This window comes from Corapipo altera, unplaced genomic scaffold, assembly GCF_003945725.1.
Source record: "Corapipo altera isolate COAL_440 unplaced genomic scaffold, ASM394572v1 52b, whole genome shotgun sequence".
NCBI lineage: Eukaryota > Metazoa > Chordata > Aves > Passeriformes > Pipridae > Corapipo > Corapipo altera.
The window spans coordinates 5826365-5845160 of record NW_020884922.1 but is presented as its reverse complement, the minus strand read 5'-3'; the positions used below and the strand labels follow the sequence as shown (position 1 = coordinate 5845160).

The window sequence follows — 18796 nt, the reverse complement described above, 5'->3', positions numbered from 1 at the left end:
GCTCAGTCTGTTCACCAGGATCCACAGTGCCTCATATCTGCACAGCTGCTCTCCATCTGGTCAGCCCCCACCATGCAATAATGTATGGGTTATCCAGCCCCATGTAGACAACTGGAGTTGGGTACAAATGAAAAGACTAAGAAACCTACTAGCTGGGATTCACAAAAATCAGCAAGATGGAGATGGAGCCCTTTGTCTTTATTTCACTAGGCATAGAATATTTACCCAAAAAATGAGAGACATGCATTAGGCTTTAGTCCAGCCTCTAGGGAACTCAGAGTTTGTGTATATCCCGATTCCCAGGAAACTGAGTTTCCTATGCATTACATTGAGGAAAATCAGAGCAGACCACGTAATTCTACTCATCCTCTTGAGGCTGGGTGCAAGCACAGGTGGCTGACATCACCAGAAAAGCAAGGCAATACCCATCAAGTACAGGAATCAACTACACTGACAGTGGTCATCAAAGAAAAAAGTGGCTTTTGATCTCTGTCCCTACTCCAATGATCTGGTGTTTTGGCTTTTTTTTGGTTTAGTGATTTGGGTTTATTTGGTCTGTTTGGGTCTTTTTTGTTTTATTTTGTTTAATATTGTCCAACAAAATGCATAAATAATCCTTGTAGCAGGGGCAAGGATTCACCCATTTAAGCACTGTAACTACTACTATGCTACTGGCAAACTACACTTTCTTCAGGAAACAAAGCTTGCTTTTTTCAGGATGCTCATTCCCCTACAGATGACAAAGGATGCTGTTATATTATCTGTCCATTGCCAAGGACAGCAAGACAAAAGGTATGCATTCAAGTGGTTGTTCAAAAAATTAGACTTACAGTATAATTATCTTGTTCAACATTTTATTAGAGTAGCAACAAAAATCCATCACAGATTAATCTCAGCAGTGGAATGCACCAAAGAATTACAAAATGCTTCTTTTGAACAAAAATTGTTCTACATTTATCGATAGTACATTTCTCTGCACAATTTCACAGTCATTTTAATAAATAAATGTATAAACCACATGCAGTGTCAGAATGAAATCAGAATTATTCTGCCTAGGTGAAAAAGAAATTCCTTCTAAACCAGTCGCTCTTACATGGTTTGTGGGAATTCAGATTTCCAGGATTCAGCTCCCAAATTAAGGAATTCCGGAATTTAAATCACTTTGGCTGGGCCAATTCACTGCTATTTGAAGTATCACTTTATCTCAGTAGTAACAAAGGATTCAGGAGAAAACAAACTCTTCTTGAAAAGAAGAAAATGTCAAATAAACAATTCTGTCTGAAGAAGAGATTACAAAATACTGAAAGGTCATTTTTAAATTTCACTGCAGTTTGCACCAAATGAAACAACTGTACAAACACATAGTTAAGAAATGAATAAGCACATACAGCATCATTGAAAGAACAATTTAGCTTTGCACATTCTTGAAATCATTTTTTTTTTTTTCCCCGGTGACAATGTTCAGATCTGGGGATTTTTGGTTGGTTGTTTTGATGTTTTTTAAATAGCTTTATAAAAAGCAATGAAGAAAAATTTGTCTACTTCCAAAGGCTAAGTAACTGATCTGAGCCTTTACTGTGTAGCTGGGAAGTTACAGCAGCAGCTCCTGAAGTAGGATCATTCCTCTGGGACAGTTTTTTAGATAGTTGTTTTTGAAGAGATGCTAATGAGACCTGAATCATTTGATTTATGCCACTTACTTCCACAGGAATGTCATAAACACCTTCACAATACATTGTAGCTGCTTCAATATCTTTGATATATCCTTAACTTTGACCTCGAAGAGGTCACATGATAATTCGAACCAAAGTGTGTTTTAAATTTGTACACCTGACCTTTCTCATCTGGACAATTTACCAACACAGAAGCTTCTGAAATCTCAGTATTTCACAAAGGAAGCAGCATAGCTCCAGAAGCCAGATGCTACAGCATCATCTCTTCTGTTACATTCTGGGTAAAGTTCCAAATAAAAGTGCAATAAGAATGCAATCTCTTGCATCAAAGACATTAAGTAAGGATATAGGCATGGATTTCAATACTGGTACCAATCAGACAATTTTTAAACTAAATGTGTCAGAGGAATTTACTATCCACAAAATAAGTATACAAATATACTTATAAATAGTAGATAGTTATATTACTGCAGTCAGTAGTTGGCATTCAGTCACTTTCACTTCTAGTAAAAGAAGTTTGATATAATTATCAACAAATTTAAAACCATGCAAATTTTTAAATAGACACATGCCCACATGTCTAATTTACAACATCTAGGTACAAGAAAAAAGGTTGATTGCTGTTATAAACAGAAGGGCAAACACAGAAACATATCTAAAATCACATTAACATACCTGACAAAGTTTCATAGTGTTAGCTGTGGGAATCAGTATATAATTAGCATGGATTTCATAATTAACATCTATAAAGACACAGTCACAGCATGTTAGGAGTTCAAATCACACCTTAACTAAAATCTGCAATTTTACATATTGCATTTTTGCACACAATTTTGCAAGCATCATCATGTCTGTTTGCACAAATAAATATCAAAAAAATTCCATTTCATTTGTTATTCCAAGTGATGGTGCATACAAAACCATCTACATAGATTTTAGCCCTTGATGAAACCTCACTAAGAATATGGACTTTAATACCTCACTTGAACATCTGAAACAAGAAAAAAGAATTATGGAAGAGAGGCTGAGAAAGCAGAATTGACTTCTGATATTGTCAGTCTATAAAAGCTGTAGCTCAGTCTGTGCTCTGAAAAGCATTGAGATAAAAGCGTTTGTGTTACTGTCATTACATGAATACTGAGCTCAGTCCTTATCCTGGCAGTTTTGCTCCTCTCTGGACAGTCAGGATTCTGTGTAATGCACGCTTTGCCTGATGTGAGTCCTGCCCATCTGCTCACCTTTTAAGAAAAGGAACTAGTTCTACTACCTCTTTAAAAAGTCTGGAAAGCAGAGCCTGCTCTGAAAGGTGCCTGACTGAAAACAGTATGTGAAGAGCAAAAGGATTTCCCAACACCAGCGCCAACTGTGGCCACTTCCACACCTTCTGCCTCCAGTTCAGATCCAGGGATTTTCTCTCATCAGCTCCAAATGGTACTGGCTCACTGACACAAAGCCTTTGCTCAGTCAGATACAGGAACTTGCTTTGACTTTGAATATGTCTCTTGGCTAAGCAGACATAAATTCCTGTGTAAGGTTCCCAGATAATTTAATTTCTCTCTGACAGGTGCTTTGGAGGAAATGTTACACGGGTGGTGGTACCTCTCCTTGACTTTTACTTGTGGTGGCAAACTGTAGCTTTAAGCACACATAAGCGGTAAAGTGCCATAGCACCCTGTCATTTCAAATCAAGCTCTGTGAAGCAAAAGTTTATTCGAAGTGTATGTCACAGCTATAGAATTCTATTTATGAGACAACTGCTAGGTACTAACTCAAGAATACATTGGTATCCTTCTCTCTGATTCTTGAACCCCAGCCAACTTTGCTCACTTGGGTGCCATGTGCCTTACTCTGTCATTTTAGTTTTTCCTTATTATTTCAAAAGTAGTTTGGATGGCCCCCTTCCAGTCATGTGGGTGTTCAGATGCCACAGTGCTGGAGCATCTGCACAGAAACAGACCCCACTGGATGTGCCTGGTGGTCTGTGCTGCTGAGGCAGACAAGCTGGCAAGCCTCAGCCCCCCATAAATAAGGAAGAGCCACAATGCAGAGGATTTAGGAAAGATTGCAACACAGCCTGCATGGGTTCTGTAGCTGGATCTGCTCCAGCCAAATCTCTGCCAGCTCCTAGAAGTTAGTCAGTCCTATACTGCTGGTTAAAACCTCCTACTGTTGGTCTCTCCCTTGTCCTTGCCATCACTCTGCCAAGCTAGAAAGTCCCTGTGGAGCTCTGCAAAGTTAAAACAGGAGTTAAAACAAGGGTGCAGACAGAGCAGGATACAGACTGTTCACAGAATCACAGAATGGTTGGAAGGGACTACAGTGGATCATCTGGTCCAACCTCCCTGCTCAAGCAGGGTCATCCTAGAGTACATAGCACAGGATTGCGTCTGGATGGTTCTGGAATATTTCCAGTGAGAGAGACTCCACAACATCTCTGGGCAATGTATTCACTTTCTTCTTCCCATACAGAGAGTGTTGAATAGAATCTTTTGGATGCAGCAGACACAGGTTCACAATTCACAAGTTTAACATTTAAATTGGAGGCCTATCAGGGTATTTTTAGATCTCTAAGTTTGCAAGTATGGCTGAATGTAAATGAAAGTGATGGGGAACTGGCAGGGTGTGCAAAGTAATACTGGACAGGAAAGCCTTACAATGCTGGAGGGGCTCTTTCATCCCACTCTGGATAGGTTTTTTACTAGAACAGAAAGGTTTTTTTGGAGTTTCTAAATGTCATGTACAAGAGCTGCGCAAAGTGTTCATGAAAAACGAGGCACCTTCCTCAGTTTCTGTTTCTGCTGCACAGAAATGGGAAAATATAATTCTGGCAAGAACAAGAGCTGGTCTGGAGCAAAGCCAAAGCAGTATATGCTGTTTTGTCAGCAGCTCCAACAGGGAGACTGTGGCCTCAGGCTGCTTATCATGGTTCTGTGTGGGAAGAGCATGGAAACGACTATGCTGGCAAGTGAGAAGCCATGGTGACTTCTGTTCTGACAATACTTTATGTCCTAAAGTATTCTAATAGATAAACTTTGAGACAAAAAATTTAAAGTTGTCATTTTTCACTGCATTTTCCTCTTTTCCCTAGACATTACCTATATTGATGCTATAACTGCCCTGCAGCGCTCTTAGGCAAAACTGCTATTGAACCAAGGTAAGAGGAACTGGTGAAAGCCTGTCCAATACTCTTTAATATGTGTCAAATTCTGACAGAATTCAATAGTAGCTGAGACTTACATTTAAAGTGGTACATCTGTAAACTAGATTGCTGAAAAAAAAACCAAGATATTTTAAAAGCTTCTTAATAACTTTTTGTTTATTCCCTGCTGCAAATTCATTCAATGGTCTTCCTATTTCATGCTGCTCAAGGTGAAAATAAACTCAAGAACAGAAAGATTTTTCACTCCTTGCAATCAGATACCTGTTATTGAAGTGTACTATGATGCCCACAATTGGATTTGCTCTGATGTGGGATGAGGGAGTCACTGGCAGGTAATTACTGTTATCGGTGGTTCTGGCTGCTGTTGTTCAGGCCCTGCTGGTACTGCCCAGTGCAGCCACACAGAAGGGCAGCTCCTCTCCTTGACTCCCAGATTCACTGGGAGCATCAACCACTGCGCTGCTCTGCATCCATGGATGTATCCTAGGAAGCCTTGCTCTTCCTGAGAATGCAGACCACTCTTTGGCCAGTTAAAGAGACAAAGTATTTGGGTATTCCATGGAAGCCAACTCACCCTCCTGAAGTTATATTGTATTAAGTGCTTTGTTCAGTTAGTCTCAGCTGTATATTCTTTTCATTCCCCAAGAGGCTGTTTTTTCTTGTAGGGTACAAGCAGATGTGTAGAGATATATAGTAACCCTGCAATTCTGTGAGCAGAAATGTCTTTACATTTCATACAGTTCATTAGGAACAAAGCATCCAAAGGTCTTATATGGCTGTGTACAACAGAAAAAGGTGTGTTTCAGGCCTGAAAATGAGGAGAGAAGAAGTAAACTGAAAAAAAAATTTTCATTCTCATACCATCTGCAAAAACAAATAAAAACTAATCCTCTCTATAGATCATCTATATTTATAAGTTCTTAAGTATACAGGTCTACAATCAGCATTTAAGTAGTATTGTGTAAAAAAGCATCATGAAATCAGTAACATGCATCATGATGTAGAAAAGAGCTGGATTAGAGAGAAGTGCTACGCATGGGGATGTTGCTGCTGGCACGGAAGTGGGTAGTGCTTTCAGCACTCTCAGGACCAGAGTGCTGGTGTGCAGAACCCTGTCTTCTCTTAGCACCAGCTGCATGGTGGCACTGGGCTAGTTAACTCCCAGCTGGAGCCAGGGGGTGAGACCCCAGAAAATGCCCCGTTTCCCTCCCTGCAGGCAACCAGAGCACACCCGGACGAATCACTGAGCTCAGACATGCACATCACCCTCCTACCAGTGGTATATGTGAGGCACCATGCCCGAGCTCCACTTTCTGATGCTCCACTATTGCCCTCTGCTCCTCAGAAAATAAGGCTTAACTTGTGTGTTTGTTCTTATCCTTCCTTCCCCATGCTGCAGATCCTCCACTTCCTATCATGCTTGGCACACAGTCCTTTGAAAACATTCCTTTCCAGACCTGGGCAGTACTCCCTCCCTGCCATACCCTGTTTGGTGCGTCACCTGCTACTCTCAGCCTTTCCTAGCCCTCTGTGGTGCTGCCCCAGCTGAAAGCAATCCCAGCACACCCACATGCCCAGCAACATGCTCCAGCTCATGAGGACTCCACACAAAACACTGAAATGTATTAACTGTTACCTCAGATGACAAACATGTATCACCAAGGGACAATTTTGCGGAGGCCAGGTAGGTATTGGTAACAGTAATATCTTCCAGCTCAGTGCTGAAGTGATCCGAATCTTTGATGACATTGTAATTTAAGGCGACACTGTAACTGGCAGGCTTCTTCTCCTGTTTCTGCTGGTAGTTGCAGAGTTTCCTGAAGGCTGCTCTGAATTTCTGGGACATGAGATTGTAAATTACAGGATTGATGGCACTATTTAAATAAATACAGATTCTGCAAAATAGCAGGAACCAGTTTTCTTGGAAAGGCCTGGAGAGAAAGGAATTGACCACAACTAGTGTGCGGTAGGGCATCCATAGGAATGCAAATAGGATCACAACCACAGCCAGCATCTTGGTAACCTGGGGGAACACAGAGGTAGGCAGAAGAGGGCAGAGGGTTAGTACTCACCTTGAAATGAACATGTGCATTCCTACACCTCTAGAGCCAAAGCAAAACTATGGACAGGCCTTTCAGTGGGAATTTCTAATGAATATTTAATTCAGAAAGTTTTTCTAAAGTAAGAAGGACAAAAAACTGGGTTCCCAATTCTTCCTAGTTTTTGTTAAATTACTCTTTCCAGGTGATATCAGAGCCAGATAATTGCTGTAGACCTTAGATTTTTCAACTTCTCACACATATGTATAAAAGTCAATTTGTTGGTTTTGTTATAGGTATTATGATAAAGAATGTGATGAAGAGCAAAGTTACTCTACAAATTGACATATCTATCTATTTGTCTTCAAATGTACATATTCAAAGGCTACAATTTTATCTTATAATTCTACTCCCTTCACCCTCACTTTTGATTTCATTACAGCTGTGTTCAGTAGAAGTAAAAAACGAGACAGAAATACTATCTCCTTTTCTTGTCACCTGATACATTTAATTATGACTTATAGACTGTTTTTTCTAATTTTCTATTGCACATTGTAATAGAAAAAAAATGCAAATGTGAATGTCCTAGGTAGCTCAAAGGATGATCTTTCCTTATCTACAAATCACTTCTAAAAGAGCAATTCCTGTGAAAATTGCAGCAAGCAGTGAAGTGACTCAGTACTGACTTGCTCTGGCTCAGGAAGTCTCAGGACTCCTCAACTCACCCTGGCTCAGCTTCAGCCTGTGCCTCCAAACTGAGCAAATCCATTCAATGGAGAATAATCATTCATCATAGAAAATAATCCACACTTTCTTCTAAAGGAAGAAAGTAACTATTTGTGGAGCTTGGATGAATAACTGGACTGAGCCCAACTAACAGATGTGTTGCAGCAGGTAAGTCATTCAGTAGATAATAGTCTACACAAGCATCAGAGTATTTTACTACCAGAAGCTCTGCAGGGCACTTTGTTACCAATCACTGGCGATTCACATTTCTCCTGAGCATGTCTTTAAGGAAAAATTGCTGCTTTCTGTCCACACCAAAAATCTTTATTGATGTGGATGAGGCTGCACAGAAATAGTCTAGAGGAAATTTTGGTCCACTTTGTTTAGGTAAACTGCCATATCTTTTTCAAATCACTTCATATGAAATAGAACTAAATGTAATTTGGGAGGGGACTAATTGTTTGACGTCGTGGAGTTCTAAGAGGACAAACTTTTAAAGAACATACTTTTTATTACCCATAAGCATATACACCAAAGCTCTCTGAAAGGAGCAGAATTAGCATCCTCATTCATTGCTCGGGTGAAGGCAAGGATACACTGATTGCTCTTTTCTTGTGGATGTGCACTGCATATCCTACACGCAGAGTACAAATTATTCCTAGTTAGGGAGATTGAAAACATGATTAAAAGACTTTGAGCAAATCTAGCTTAGTGCAAATTTCAAGTATATTTTGAATGGTAACGAAGTGCTTGAGGCTGAATATGGTGCTGGTTGCATACATTCTTCAAACCCTATCTTTTTATTTCTGAGAATGTTCTAAAAATATTTAAAATGTATTTTACTAAATAGATTCCCAATATTTTAATTCTGAACTAGTATTCTCCTTTTCTTTCCTGCTCCAAAACCTTGTCATTCTAAGGAAGTGTTTTTATTAGACATTTTCATTACTGGTATTCAGAGTTTGGTAGTTGTTTCCTTCTCCTTTGAACACTAATCTTTCTTACATTGATAGGCAAAAGTGATAATCACACTGGTGTTTTAAAGGCATGTACTAATATCTTTCTTGTGCTTGGTGGTGTTCCTTGCAATGCACAGAGATTGTATATCCTAGTCCATGGTTTTGTAATAAAAAGGAAGTTATGCAATGAAGAGAAGGATTAAACAAATAGAAGGATTAAGGTCTTGATAGATTAACACCACAAGTGAAACCAAATTATAAGACTGAGGATTTCATGTAAGCCTTACAAAACTTATCTTGCATTGCAAGCTGAAATCTGTGCTTGCTCTGCTGTGACAGAACAGAGAGATTTCTCAGGGGAGCAGTCATTGCAGACTGCACCACTGTCTAAGACAGGACTTTCTCTAGAGAGCAATCTGCCAGTTATAACTGACCATGATGGCCATGATGACCTTAGATGATTTGATTGGACTAAACAACTAACTTTGTAAGACACACATAATGTTAACTGAGCTGGATCCCACCTTAAGTATAAACAACATGTTTGTGATCTAAGGCTGTATTTATTTTTCACAGTCCCCTTGATACCTGAGGAAACTAGGAATTCCTTTGGGGACAGTATGAAATCTACCTGCAAATATGTAATTCAGTGTTCATATTATGACCACACAAGAAAAACATTTGGGATCTGTGAGCTGAGCTATGTGGCATAAAGTGGAAGTGTGGGAGAGCTCAACACAGCCAGCACCAAGATCTGATCTGGAGGACCAGGCAGATGAGGAGCATGTGCAAAAGGGAAAAGGAAGCACACAACTCAGATTGTGATTCCTTGAGCACATCAGCCAGAGAGTGTATGGACTCTTAGCTGCTATAAAAAGAGGTCCCCTCCTTGTCTTCCCACCGGCTTCCCATGTCCTCTTGCTCTCTTTTAAAAGATAATGAGCTGCTTGCCAAGATAGTTCAAGAAGAGACATTCCTAGAAAAAAAGGATTTAATTTTCCTCACATTTTCAAAGTTTTCTTGTATGTCTTTTTATACCCTTCAGTTTTATGTTCTCTCTCTCTTGTCTTCCTTGTGACAATGCGTGGGTCTTCAGGACACTTTCTTGATTCTGAGCAGAACAAAATTATTCAGATTTTCAGAAGAAAAAACATGAAAATTTTAGAAATGCTGAGAGATCCTAGTACTTGTGCTGCTAGAAGAAAAGAAACACTGTTAGAAAATTTAAGCACCCCTCCAAAAACATAGCTTTTGTCCCTCGTACTCTATGCTGTTAAAAAACATTTAATATTGGCTGCTGTTACTTGTTAGGGAACGTTTGTTTTATTGCAAAATTTGCTCTGAATGCTTTGAATAACACATTTTCTATTAATGAACTGACACCTTGCTTTCCCTCTTGACCCCTATTCAGTGCTGGAATTATGTCTGTTTACATCAGAGACTGAAAATATCCTTTCTAATGAAATTGAATATGGTCCATCCATTCACCTTCAGGAATAGAACCTCACTCCCCACTGTTCATGTATATATATATATATATGTGTGTGTGTGTGTGTATATAATGTTTTATGCATATGCCGAGCTTCCCACTGCTCCTTACCTCAGCTTAGGTAGCTGCCCTCCACAGTTGTAAGGAAATGGTTATTTTATTCTATATTTTCTTCTTCCTTGAGCATAGAGCTATTCTAGGTGCCATATCAGGGTTGTTCCTCCATTGACCTGCTCTTTGCATTGGTGCTTTGTGTGAGGAAGCATCCTAGGTATTGAATTCAGGATGTTTTCCAACTTGGACTTTGCATTTTTAGTCCATCAGCTCCTAATTCTGGACTAACTCTCATACTAGCAACATAAGTAAGGTATTGTCATTTTTGGAGAAAACAAATGAAATTGTACAACAGTATGACTCACAATAGAAAGTATTGACTGTCTAATCCTTGGAAGCAGACATAGAAACACAAGTATGCTATATGTTATATACATATATATATGCTATATGCTGTATATGTTAGCTATGTGCTAACACAATAAAAAGTTAAAAGGTTAAAAAGAAAAAGGTCTAAAAAACAACTGGACAATAGAGTCTGTCTCTGTCATGAGTTGGAAACAGCTCCAGATAGTGCTCTTCAACTAAAACACTGTATGACAAAGAGAAAATGCTTTCCTACCCTGGTCAAAAAGTTTTGACCTTTTTTAACAATGGACCACTTTCCAAACATAGATGATACAGTGGAAAGTGCCATGAAAATTAAAGAAAATTACACGACTTGGCAGTTGGGTCATGCTTAATCCAGATTAGTCAAGCAATCCAGGTCAGACTAAGGGGGGGAAATGACTTTACATACTGCCATGTTGGATTAATCATAAAAAATGGTTATGAAACTCCTTAATTAAACCTTCATGAGGATTGAAGAAACCTGTCTAACTTACTGTTTAATTCTGTTGTATTATATGTGTAAGTTCATAGTAGGTTAATTATATTTATAATTATGACAATACTACTACTACTACTAAGTAGTAGCAGTAGTAGTAGTAATTATAAGCATTCAATGTAACTGTACTGAATTTCCCTGTCCAAGTTTTACAGTAGCAGGTTGGAGGGGTGGCCTCTCTGATAAGAAGCCATAGACTGCCTGAGCTGGACACAAACAGTTCCATCCAACTCCAACAGATCCATCAGGACACAGCTGACCCCATCAGCAAAGCTGGTGGTGCCTCTGCAAAAACATGTTTAAGGAATGGCAAAAATGCTAGAAAGAGAGAAAGAGGGGATAAGAGAACAAAGGAATGAGAAACAGCAGGGGAACACCAAAGTCAGAGGAGGAGGTGCCTCTTGGCAAGGCTGGCACTACTGGAAGGGACTGCAGCCAGTGGAGGAACCACACTGAAACACTAAAAGAGTGAGAAGGAAAGAGTGACAAGAGACCAACCTCTGCAACCTGACTGTAATACTCCCTGGCCCACACTGCTGGTTGCTTCAGGGAAGGGACTGAGTGTAACTTGTGACTAACAGTGGGCAATAAATTGGCAATATTCATTTTCCCCAAGTCAACTCTACATTGCCTATAACAATAACTGATAGTTTGTCTGCCTGTTCTTTTCTCCCCATCCTCAGGAGGAGCCAACCCATCACAGAAACCTGCGTAAATTTAATTTTGTAGAAATGTTCATGGATAAATATGAGAATTGCCACAGAAGTAGAAAGTGTACACCACATTTTCAGTCACATTTTCTCCAGATCACATGCTGGGTATTGTATACAACTCAATCCCTGTAATGCAAGGATAGTTCTGAAAAGACAGATAGTTTCACATGATAGCAGGACTCACCATGAGGCCAAACTATACTGTCAGCTACACCTGCCTTTGCCAGCGCAGCAGGAAATTTTCACTTGTGTGTCTTACTAACTTCTGAGGTGCTAGATTTTTTTCAGTGTGAACTTGTGTTTTCTCACTTTACACCACTAGCTGTCTTTTTCATGCTGCTATTATATAAAAAATATTACTAATAATGCCACACTATCCTTGCTTTGCTTCCCGTGTTGTACTGAATGTAAATGCAGGCTTTACTCATAATGAGGCTACTTTAAGCAATCAGGTTACTTAGGCTTTTAGAAAAAGTCTTGCTGTCTTTACAAGACATAAAAGATATCACATTATAATCTTCACCTTTTGGTTTCATAATAAAGCAGTATCCATATTCGGCAGTGTTCAACGTAAAAGATTTGTCTGTTTTTCAAGTGATGCTAAGCACATGTAATCAAGCATGTGTACTCAAGTGATATTGAGAACTTCAAGATCAGATTATCTTCTTCTACTAATTAATTAAAGAAAAACATTAAACAGTTCTTATCTGACTATTAACTATAATTTGCAACATAATTAAATATAACCTAGCCCACAAGTTTCTGCTGTGCATTTCAAAACAGGACTCTAGTGCTCTGTAAGTACTCAGTGCTCTAGCAGGAGCTCAATTAACTTTCGAGGTCTGTGCCATCTCTGTAATAAGAAAATGTGGACCCTCTCATTAAACAGTAGCAATCTACATAAAATAAGAAGAATATAAAGTTCAACTCATCACCCAAGGGGGGCATTCAGGTTGTCTGAGCAGGTGCACAGCTCAGTTTTGCTTCCTGAGGGAGCTGTACAGCGTAGGGAAGCAGAAGCTTGGGGAAACAACCCACTGGGGTACTATACAGGGGCAAGAGCCAAGCCACTCAGCACAGAGCACTGCTTGCCAACACTCACATCAGGATGCCTGCTCCCAAGAGCCAGCTGTGAAGGATGCACCCTGTGTTCCTCAGCATTGCAGCAGCTGTGCTACTTGCTGCATGCTGTGCGAGTATGAGGCAGTGTGATTTACTGCAAATAGCCAGGCATCAATCTACTAACTATATTCTACTGGTATTATGACACAGGTCAGCATACATATTTAACAATATAAAAAGAAGCTAGTCAAACCTATACACCAGTTTTGAGCCATCAATACATAAAAAGAGAGACAGAGTAACAAAGATATTTAGCATTTACAAAGCACTTTTATATACAGATTTCCTTAAACAGACGTTTTGCAGGAGAGTTAGAGACAGGAAAAGTGGCAACATGATTGTGTTTTGCTGAGTGTCATGCTACCTTAGCTGGGACCAAACCTCAAGTCTCCCAAACTCCCAGGCTAGATCCTACTCTTCAGATCCCAAAAATTACTCAAAAGTCACTCTATATTTGACAAGATTACTAACAGGCTGTTAATAAAGAAACTATAGTTAAAAATATTTCATTCATAATTGATGTTTCCTAAATGCTTTTTCATATGGGAAATAAAATACTATTTCTTTTTTGGTCCTTGCAGTAGGTAATAATGAATAGGCAAGAAAAAATACATATTTATATGTATGTGTATACATATCACAGAGTTTCAACTTGACTAGTTAGCAAAAAGAGAGAATGTATTTTACCTCTTTCCACAGCTTCAGAATAGTGAACTCTAAAACAAGTATACTTTACATTTCAGAAAGACATTTCAAACTGCTGTTCCTACCTGCCTTCGAGAAGCAACAGTGCTATTGAAACTTCTGTTAGTCATCTTGGAATTCACAGGCTTGCTTTGGTGAGCCACACCATTCCTCCATGTCTTAGAGTTTTCTTTTGGGTCCGAAGGCATGGGGTTCAGGAACAGTATTCTAGCAATCAGGCCATAGAGCACAGTTGCCAATACCATTGGCACAACATAAAATATACCAAAGTCCATCATGTAGATAGGAGAATAATAGCTCCTGGACACCTTGTAGCCACAGGACACAACAGTAGTCTCTTTGTAGGCTACTGTATTAATGTCCAGCAAGAAAAACCAGAGCATACAGTATATGGAGGTGAAAGCCCAGACAAAAATAATGATCTTTTTGGCTCTTGAAAAAGTGCACAGGAATTGGGCTTTGATTGGGTGGCAGATGGCTATGTATCTCTCAATGGTGAAGGCAGCAATGGAAAAAGAAGAAGCATTGATGCCTAGATACTGGAAATAAGTGATGCAGAGACACCCCACGTAGCCATAAACCCAGGATCTATACAGGCTTTCTGTGATATTGGGTAGTCCTGCAGCCATAAGCACCATGAGATCTGCCACAGCCAGACTCACCAGGTAGCAGTTAGTGGGAGTTCTCATGTGCTTGGTTCTGAGGACCACCAAAACTACCATGATGTTGCCCACAATGCCCAGTCCACAGATGAGGAGGACCAAGACGATGGTAACCACTTGGTATTCAACTGTAATGATCTCCTGGCTTGATAGTGGCAGCACAGTTTGGTTCTGCTTGTCCCCTGTGCCATTCTCCATCTTCACCAGCCCACTGCTGCTTCTACCCAGCACTCAATCTCAGCACCTGTTCTCCATGGTCATGCAAAAGGGTGAGTGGAGCAGAGTGTGGGTGATCTGCAGCTCCAAAGCACATTCTCCATGTAGTCACAGTCCCATTCCTGTGTCATCCTCCACTCCCCCAAAAGCACCTGGACTTTCAGTCTTTGTAAATTCAACTACCAGGCAGGTTAATCCCTCTAAGACTCCAGCTTATTTGCACAGGTTAAAAGGATGTTTTCTCGTAGCCGATTTGAGGCATTCATGAAATCGAGTGTGTGGAGGTGGGAGTTTCCTCCCTGCAGCGGCAGGGAAAGCAGAGCCCTCCTGCACCGCCAGCTGCTGAGCACCGCACAGGGTTGAGCTGATCCAGTCCGGGCAGACCAGCATCACCGCTTGCCAGGAGGAGTCACGAAGCGCCGAGGGTGGAGACAGCAGCAGGACGTGAAAACAGAGGGATTTGTAAAGGTTTACTGCTTCACACCGCTTTCCCCTCTGTTCTCAGATGGCTATCTCACATATTGATCATATTGATCCACACTGGCAGACAAAGGAGAGATGACAGGCAACAAAATTACACCAGTTTCTAAAATTCTGACTTCCCCGTGTCCCTGTCTTTGTGAAAGTAATGGTAATTTACATTTGCCTCCTACTTTGCAGGGGTCTGTAAGAGTCACTTCAGGGCTTAGAAAGAAACGCATCCCAGCTTTTGAAAATTACAGGGAAAAAAATGTGGTTTATAGACAATTCTCTTCAAAACCTCTATTGCTATTGCTGTCATCGCTCCCAAGCCCTTTCCGGTCTTTTCTGAATTGTAGCAAAGCAACAATAAAACTATCACAGCACAAATTGCTTCTTAATGAGATCAGTCACACACACGTGCATGTGCGCACACACACACACACACTCCCCACCATCTCCTTAAGGAAGAGTCTCCCCTGGTTGAATAAATTCCTCCATGATAAGTCAGGTTGGGAAAAACCACAGATGAATCAAAGACTGGTGGAAATAACTGCTTTGAGCCATGCAAATGAAGCCTTACCGATGCAGTAACCCAGCTGCACCTGGAGATGAATGCAGGTCTTTCCTGTCTCATTTGCTGGCAACCTAAATGCCTCAGTGAATGAAACAATAGCAAACTTTCTGTGAAAGTGCCCTTGTCAACTCCCCACCGCAACCCCTCAACTCATAGTTTCTTCTTCTGCTATTGCATTAAAAGGTTAAAGAGTAAATTTGCCTTAAAATCCACCTTTTTTTCCAGTTAGGGCAAGTGCTTTTGCTCTTTGCTCAGGAAGGGTTCAACAAAATACAGTGTTGCACAACTGAGGAAGGGCAACTTGGATTTCAGAACGGTTTTTAGTGTTGAGAAGGATGAGCAGAGGCACCTGATGCCAAATTAGGATTTTTAAGTAGACTGAAATGACAGGTGGTGACAAAAAGGCAGTATCACCCGAAACAGAGAAGGAAAACAGACTCAAACAATTCCAGAGGTTTGAAGCCACTCAGTAAAGTTTTCTAGTCTTTTTTTTTCCATTTGCCTTTTCACATTTCAGTCATAATCATATGCTTATCTGTAGACCCAAGAGTATTTAGCGAAGTAAAGCAAATATCATTATTCCTGTTTAACAGATGAAGAAACATGGGTGAAAAGAATCAGATTTTTTGGCCTTGCAGTGGATGCTGCTTGCTTGACCAACAGTATATCAGCAGAAATGTGTCATGGGTCTCATCTTGATTCTCCTCTATACAATCTTCAGAACCTGTTATTTTGCACACAGCTGAAAGAGAAAGAAGGTCAGCACTGCTGTAATGCCTGGATGTCATAAAAAGGATTCCTCCCAGCCCCTTCAAGCTGCACAACATTTTATCCTTCAAACTGGACAGATTACCCCTTAGCAATCCATGCTTTTAAAGCTGTGTGACTATAGTGGGGATAGCTACAGATGTTCAACCCCATAGAATTAAATACACCACAAGGTAGCCCAGTAGTGAAAGATCACAGAGTTAGTGTCAGCATTCAGGGACCCTGCAGGGATCAAACCCATCAGGACACTGAACCGAAGTTCAAAACAAGAAACTGAGTTAAATGGCACCTTGGATAAACCCCTTAATCCTCAGGGACCTCAGCTGAATTGGAAAGTTCTGACACCTCCTTAGACTGATTTCTCTTTCAGGGGTGACTGACACCTTTTTGCCACACTGTCTTACCACGAATGCTTGTTCCTCATGCTTCTGCATATTCTGCTAACTTTTGTAGTCAATATGGATAACCTAAGTTGAGGCTAAAAACTAACACATCTGAGAGTATGTAAGCATTTGTTGTGCACGAAGACATGGTTGAGGGCATGGGATGCAGAGAAGCTGTGGAATATTTAACAGGCCATGGGACAGTCAGAGGTCTGGAAGATGTGCAAGAACATAGTATCTGATGCTTGCCTCATTCCTCTGCACCTGCTACTGGTCTGTGTCAGAGATGGGATAGACCATTTTGTCTCAGTCACTTTTTATGTCTTTTTATCAAGTGTTGCACTCTGGTAGTGAAAAAAGTATAGAGCTGTCACTGTATGGCTATAGGGGAGTAAATCTATAGGAGGCATTTAGAGGATTTTAAAAGTATTAACATCCTATATGAAATATTTCCCTTTTCTTTCCATGCAGTACTTCCCCAACCTTTAATGTTTCTGTAAAACCTGCAGTAATTGCAGAAGGAATTTCAAGACTGGATAAATGTGTTCTGTGTAATAAATGCACCTGGTGCTGTGTACTTCACTGAAACGTATGATGCAAGTTGCCTGATACATTCAAATTATATAAAGTGATCATCAGCCAGAGGTCAGATACTGAATCTTGGAATCAACTTTTTCTCCCCATTAACACTGTGTTAATGCAACAGTCAAAATATACTGGCTAGTTTGAAAAGCAGTTCAGCATGAATACATGCTGAATACATGCTGAATACATGCAAGCCCAGCAGCTCTACCAGGGAAATTTTGACAGCAGATGGACTGTAGATCACTGTGAAGCTTTTACTGCGTATCTGTTACCCCATTTTATACCCATACCTGTTGGTCAGGCATCAGTTGACATTGCATGTACTAATGAGGACAGATGCAGTCAGCAAGTCAACAACAATAACTAGAAAAACAAGACCTGGAAATGTGCTGGGTTTTGCTAGTACATTTTTGTTGGTACAGCTCCTTGGGTAGGAGGGAGAGGGGAAGGCATCATGTTGACACCACCTGTGCTGTGTACCGCTTAGCCAACAGTATTTGTGCCCAATTTTTTTTCCCATTTGTCTCAATTAAAATGTATCTCTACTCACTTGAGCAGACATACTCACAACAAACACATAACAAACTGTCTCATAACCCTAAGCACAAACTGAGATGGAACACTGAATCACTGTAAACAGTTTACCCAATAGTTACAAATTATTCTTAATTCTGTTTCTCTAACTCAGATCACTTCCCCAGCTGGCATTTTCTGTTTCAAAAAACGACTCTGCAATTTCATACTCTATTACCTGCCTGTATTCAGGGTTCATGAAAAATCACAGTGAAGTTGGATTCTTTACTCTGTCCACCTCCGATGAATTGCTGAGCACTTAGTTCTGTACAAATGTTTCCATGGCTGCAGTTTGTAGAGAACAAAAGCCACCATCAGTAATTGTTTCGGTATCATCCAAAGGCTGGCTTTTAAAGATGGTATCGAGCTACTGGCATGATCAGCTCCAAACGTGTTTGGGATTTACACTGGATGGTTAAATAATGTAGCAACTGTGGTGAACTAGAATTTATCCTCCTACATCTGCTGCACCACATGGCTGTGTTTTTGTGCTGATGCAGTGAGCCAGTGGATAAGTGTTTGGTTTGTGGGAGAAATCTGTACCTGGAAAAGCCTTTCATGAGTAAAGACTGTGAGGAGACCAGACACCTTTTCTGCGAGATAAATCTCATTACCCAAGACAGTGATCCTTCTTTTTAAATACTTTTTTGTTGTCTGTCACTGAAGAACACTGAAGTACTGCTAAAATCATGAGTGGATTTTCCAAAAATGCCTAAGTGGTTTAGGACTTATTATGATTTGGAGACTCTTGCGCTCTTACATATACTCAACAAATTCTATTGATTTAGGGGCTTTTAATCTCCACGAGAGTGCAAATCCTGTTTCAAAGGTGAGTTTTACTGTATTATATTTATTTTCTTTCAATCTTCAGCTTGGACTGGTGTTGGCTCAAGGCAAATAATAAGGAATTGTAACTTAATTGTTCTGAAAAAACAAGAAAATTACAAAAAATGGATTTAAGCAACCAGTTGGCTCACATGCGAAATTTGGTTCATCTCTTGCCTGTCAGCAAGGTCACTGAACCAAACCACTGATTTGTTGAGACAG

At 40.2% G+C, this 18796-nt stretch overlaps 1 protein-coding gene across 1 annotated transcript; it reads right to left on the bottom strand.

Annotated features, from left to right (window-relative positions):
• Nucleotides 1-837: 837 nt before the first annotated feature.
• On the bottom strand, nucleotides 838-14724 carry TRHR (thyrotropin releasing hormone receptor). Its single transcript, XM_027657208.1, has 3 exons — nucleotides 13592-14724; nucleotides 6470-6856; nucleotides 838-5641 (listed from the first exon to the last, which is right to left on the bottom strand). Exons 1-3 carry the CDS (start codon nucleotides 14384-14386, stop codon nucleotides 5636-5638), a joined length of 1188 nt encoding a protein of 395 aa, XP_027513009.1. The 5' UTR covers nucleotides 14387-14724; the 3' UTR covers nucleotides 838-5635.
• Between the last annotated feature and the right edge of the window lie 4072 nt (nucleotides 14725-18796).

Bases quoted from the DNA above. Each gene is read 5' to 3' on its own strand.
- TRHR (XM_027657208.1), bottom strand. From the start codon at position 14,386: ATGGAGAATGGCACAGGGGACAAGCAGAACCAAACTGTGCTGCCACTA. The intron at 6,857-13,591 runs GTAGGAACAGCA...GTGTTCCCCCAG, and splicing joins CTGTTGCTTCTCGAAGGCAG to GTTACCAAGATGCTGGCTGT.